The following is a 4,956-nucleotide window of genomic DNA, read 5'->3' as shown; positions in this document are numbered from 1 at the left end:
ATCACCGTTAAAGTAATAAGCTTGTAGCTAGAAGTACTACATGCTAGAATGTGATTATATCACATTAGAACATGAAGGAAGTTGTCTTCAATTCTGGAATCTGACTCTAAAAGACCTGAGTCTAAGCGTTGCATCATACGATGAGGGGTCATAACTTATTTTAAGTTTGTTAATAATAAGAAGGAGTCTGCAATAAGGATTGATTTTGTAACTCGAATGTTACAATTGAAATTCCAACATAAGATAAAGAGTGGGTGCAAGATTGAGCACCACCAACAGTCAAAAAGTCCAAGAGTTAGATACTCATTCAAAGGGACATAGAAGTTACGGTTATTACCTAGGATGAAAAGATAACGTATGGAGTCGTTATACAAGCTCTGTTTTGTTGATGATTCTGGGACGTAATCATCCTAAGGGGGAGATAATTGTAATGCCCACAGATTCAGGCTAGTCAATTTAGAGACAGTAAGCGTTAAAAAAATAATTTTTGATAGAAGATTATTTAGAATAAATAATCTTAACTAAGTTATAGTATATGTCACAAGGGTTCCGTATATATAAAGAACGCTGAAATCCGAGTTACAACGAAGAAATTATGACCTGTCGAAGTTTCGCGACAAAACCGACACGACGTTGTGTGACGTAAAAAATGAGTTTGCGATAAAATACTTTTAGCCTTAACGATCTAAACGAAAGTCATAGTATACGTTAATCCGAGAGCGTTCATAAAAAGAACGTCAAAATCTGACTTCGTATGAGGAAGTTATGATTTTTCTAAGATTTAGCATAGCAGTGCATAGCCCAGAATTCGAATTTTAGATCGACCGATTTTTAGCCAACACAACCTAAATGAGAATTGAATATCTCATTAATAGGAGCTCAACGATATAAAGACAGTCGAAAATGGACGTCGGATGAAAAAGTTATGAATTTTTAACGGAATTTAATTGTCAAAGTCTGTTAAAATATAACTTTAAAAATAAAGTCAAAATTAGCCGACGGAGTCTAAACGAAAGTTTTAGATCCCGTCGATACCTATACGTGGATATAAAGAACGTCAAAAACGGAGCTCGTATGAAAAAGTTACAGATTTTAGAAGATAATTAGTTTTTGGAGTAACCAGCGAGCGACACGTGACGCGATCTGAGCCACTGCTTCCTCACCACGGCTTGACACCTGGTCACGAACGCCTAGCGTTCTGCAAGGGAACGCCCCGCATTCGAACCAGACAACACCTAATATTGTTTGGTTATAAACCTTTAAAATTGAAATTGAAATGTAATTATTACCTTGATTATAATAAAATTATAATTTATAAAACAAACACAACTTAAAAGTTGAAATTGAAAGAATGGTAGCTTGAAATTGAATCAAAGAAATGGTCCGTGCATTATTTTTATTGTACTCTACTAAGTACCTCAACACGTCTCCTTTTGTTGTTGAACACTCCTAATACCAAAAGGCATTTAAATATTTACTTAAACTTATTTTCATTTTCAAATAAGACAAAGAATATTTTTTTATTATCTTGTTTCAAATGGTATAAAAATTAACAAGACAATAAGGTTGAAAGACAGAACCACAAAGACGGAGGATGGTGAAGGGTTGAGGGCGATGACAGCGACCGAAGATGGGCGGAGGGAGACGGTGACCGAAGATGGGCTGAGGGAGACGGTGGCCAGATATGGACAGAAAAAGGTGATGACATCCGTCCAGTAAAACACCCCAAAAAACAATATGGTATGATCTATGTTTTTCTAGGGCTTTTTAACTTTTTTTTAGTTTGTTTTTCACCTTCTTTATTTCTTGATCTTATTTGTCATAAACATATAAATTGATCAAGGATTCACAATATTTTGCGATAAGTCAATAATTTTTACTATATAAATTCAGTTTTGTATAGGTTTAAAAGAAATTTCTCCAAAAAGGCGGGCACACAACAACAGAAACGGGAAGCATCCACCTACAAACATATGATCCGATGCAATTGAGCCAACCATAAGAATAATAGAAATAAAGATACAAAATTATAATATATGATAAAAGAACAAACATTGTCACATCTTATAGACTATATAGCCTTTGTAAAATGAAAATATATTAATTTCATCAGAAAATGGGAAAGCTTGTAAGAACTTCTACACCCCTTCTCTGCCAATCAAAACTCCTCTGTTCCTCTCTTTCTTACTTCTTCCTTTCTCTCTTCTTCGCTTTCTACACTTCTCTTTCTCCCACTACCAAATGCCATTTCCGATCTTGCCCCTTCGATCCCCTCCAATCTCCTCTCTTCATTTACCCTCAATCTTATGGCCAACACAAACACCCAATTCCCACCATCATATCCTCCTGCAATTCCCCTGTTTTCTTCTCAGGTAACGTAATGTTCTCATTTAATGGTGATTGGATTGTTTTTACATTGATCTTTCTTCTGGTTTTCAGATTACTCGTTTGTTTTGGATGAAATCCGACGAGTTATTGCGAACTCTTCCTCGGATTCCAATGGCTTGAGGTATGTACAAGGGAATAAAAATGGTGAAAAGTTTGGGAATAATTACACTACTCAAAAACGACTATCGTATTATGATTATCATGACGATGGAATCGAAATCCCTTGTGGGTTCCTTAAGAAATTTCCCATCAGTGATTACGGTTAGTATCAATCGAGGATTTTTGTTTTTCACGACCATTTCATAATCAACACGTTAAATGTTCATGAACAAATCAAAATCGAGAAAATTTGTAAAACAAAATCAACATCCAACATTGCTTGAAATAGTCTTCTTGCAGATAGAATCGCAATGGAAAGTTGCAACGGAGTGGTGGTGGTTTCCGCCATTTTTGGAAACCACGACAAAATCCGTCAACCTCAAGGCCTCGGATTTAACACCCTGGATCACGTTTGTTTCTACATGTTTGTCGACAATGTCACAATCAAACAACTCTACTTTCACAACTTACTCTCGAGAAAAACAAAGGAAAACAGGATCGGAGTATGGAGAATTGTAGAAGTTTCCAGTGAAGAACTTTACGAAAATCCAGCCATGAATGGTGTAATCCCGAAATACTTGGTTCATAGACTTTTTCCGAATTCAAAATATAGCATCTGGGTTGATGCCAAAATGCAATTGGTGGTTGATCCGTTGTTATTGCTTCATTCACTTGTAATCATGGAAAATGTAGATATGGCGATTTCTAAACATCCTTTATATGTTCATACAATGGAAGAAGCCATGGCGACTGCAAGGTGGAAAAAATGGCGGGATGTTGATTCGTTGAGGATTCAGATTGAAACGTATTGTGAAAACGGCTTGCAACCATGGTCATCTAAGAAACATCCATACACTTCAGGTAATTTAATCACGTGTCGTAACAAGATGGTTAAATGACGAAAATTAACGGCTATGTTAACTTGAAAGTCACTTCTATAGGTTTAGACTTTAATACATTAAGTAATGTAAATTATTTGTCAAGAATATATGATATACTCAAAGAATTGCTTTTTATGATAATTTGTCTTTATCAAGATATTTGATATACTCTAAGAATTACTTTATCATTGTGTATATATATGAGATTATGTTTTATTTCTATAACTCAATTGATAAAAAATGAGATTTAATACAACTAAAGTAATTACACTTAATTTGCTACAAAAAAATTCAATAATTTATGGAATCTATAAATCGCTAAAAAAACTTTCTTATCATATAAATTGATAAATAACTAGGATATTTATACACATATAGGTAAGAAGTATGTTTCGTTATACAAATTTATAAGAAATAAATATTGTTTTTTGAATATGCACAAATAGGAATGCCAACTAGAGAAGGTTGTTGAAAGTTCTACATTAATTAAGGTTCCACTCCAACAGAGAAAAAGTATCGTTTTTTATCTCTCACACGAATATTTTGTGTACAATTCGCTTTATTTGGATATTTATATACTAATAGTATCCGGTCCTTTCTTTTCGTTTACGTACTCTTTCACTTTATGCATGATAGTGTAGTAAATGCATCTTTAAGTTCAACAAGGATAAATCGATTAAACTAGATTATTGTTTAAATCATGTATTTTATAATATCTATTTGATATAATTATTGATATATATTATATGGGTTGATCTGTTAGTATATAGTTACTTGGAATGATGGTTATTTACTTATTTTTATAACTTGACAGATGTTCCAGATAGTGCAATTATCTTAAGAAAGCATGGTGTGGGAAACAATTTATTTTCATGTCTTTTGTTCAATGAGTTAGAAGCATTTAACCCAAGGGATCAACTAGCTTTTGCATTTGTGAGAGATCAAATGAACCCAAAGATGAAGCTCAACATGTTTGATGTGGAAGTATTTGAACATGTGGCATCCGAGTATAGACACAATATTAAACAACATGGGTCTGATGTGACCCAGTCGATTAGAACCAAGAGGGCTAACCCTGGTTTGCTTGCTAATGGCGGCATTCGAAATAAATGTGATAAGTACTTGGAAAAAATGTGGGATGAATGATATCAAGTCAAGGAATGTCATGATTTGTGACTTGTGATCAATCTGTTCATCAAATGTTTATAACTTTTATTTATTTGTAGGCTAATTCGATTAATTAATTTTATGTGCCATGTAATGACTAAATTAGTAATAAAACCAATTAAGAGTAAAATTTGAGAAATATATATAATTATAACAAGGAAAAAATATTTCGTATGTGATTAAACCTTTTCGAATGATATTTTAGTACGAAATTTGTTGGGTGTATATATATTTGAATAGTTTATAGTTTGGCACATGTTTTGTACGCTCTTATATAACCCTTTTAGAAGCCACGTATTTCCAATGTTTTGAAAATCAGATCGGACATCGAACCGGTCGTCTTACTGGGTCGATGGTTCAATTGGTTTGACCGGTCGGACCGGTCCTAAAAATCGGATGAACCGGACGACATCATATATAT

General features: G+C 33.7%; 1 protein-coding gene across 2 annotated transcripts; it reads left to right on the top strand.

Moving 5' to 3' along the window:
* The first annotated feature begins 1,505 nt into the window (after nt 1-1,505).
* Nucleotides 1,506-4,617, top strand: LOC145125455 (alkaline ceramidase TOD1-like). 2 transcript variants are annotated; one of them, XM_079060918.1, is made up of 5 exons: nt 1,506-1,740; nt 1,904-2,372; nt 2,440-2,649; nt 2,788-3,348; nt 4,183-4,617. In XM_079060918.1, the coding sequence occupies exons 2-5, from the start codon at nt 2,117-2,119 to the stop codon at nt 4,512-4,514; spliced, it is 1,359 nt and encodes a 452-aa protein (XP_078917044.1). In that variant the 5' UTR covers nt 1,506-1,740; nt 1,904-2,116; the 3' UTR covers nt 4,515-4,617. The 2 variants fall into 2 exon arrangements, with proteins under 2 accessions (XP_078917044.1, XP_078917043.1); XM_079060917.1 differs by having other exon boundaries at nt 1,894-2,372.
* Nucleotides 4,618-4,956: the final 339 nt, after the last annotated feature.

This window comes from Lactuca virosa, chromosome 7, assembly GCF_052849685.1.
Source record: "Lactuca virosa cultivar CGN04683 chromosome 7, Lactuca_virosa_CGN04683_v6, whole genome shotgun sequence".
NCBI classification, from domain to species: Eukaryota; Viridiplantae; Streptophyta; class Magnoliopsida; order Asterales; family Asteraceae; genus Lactuca; species Lactuca virosa.
The sequence above is the reverse complement of the archived record's forward strand: the minus strand, read 5'-3'. Positions and strand labels throughout refer to the sequence as shown.

Coding starts and splice junctions, on each gene's coding strand:
- LOC145125455 (XM_079060918.1), top strand. CDS start 2,117: ATGGGAAAGCTTGTAAGAACTTCTACACCCCTTCTCTGCCAATCAAAA. Junction 2,650..2,787: donor ATTTCCCATCAGTGATTACG/GTTAGTATCAAT, acceptor GTCTTCTTGCAG/ATAGAATCGCAATGGAAAGT. Junction 3,349..4,182: donor GAAACATCCATACACTTCAG/GTAATTTAATCA, acceptor ATAACTTGACAG/ATGTTCCAGATAGTGCAATT.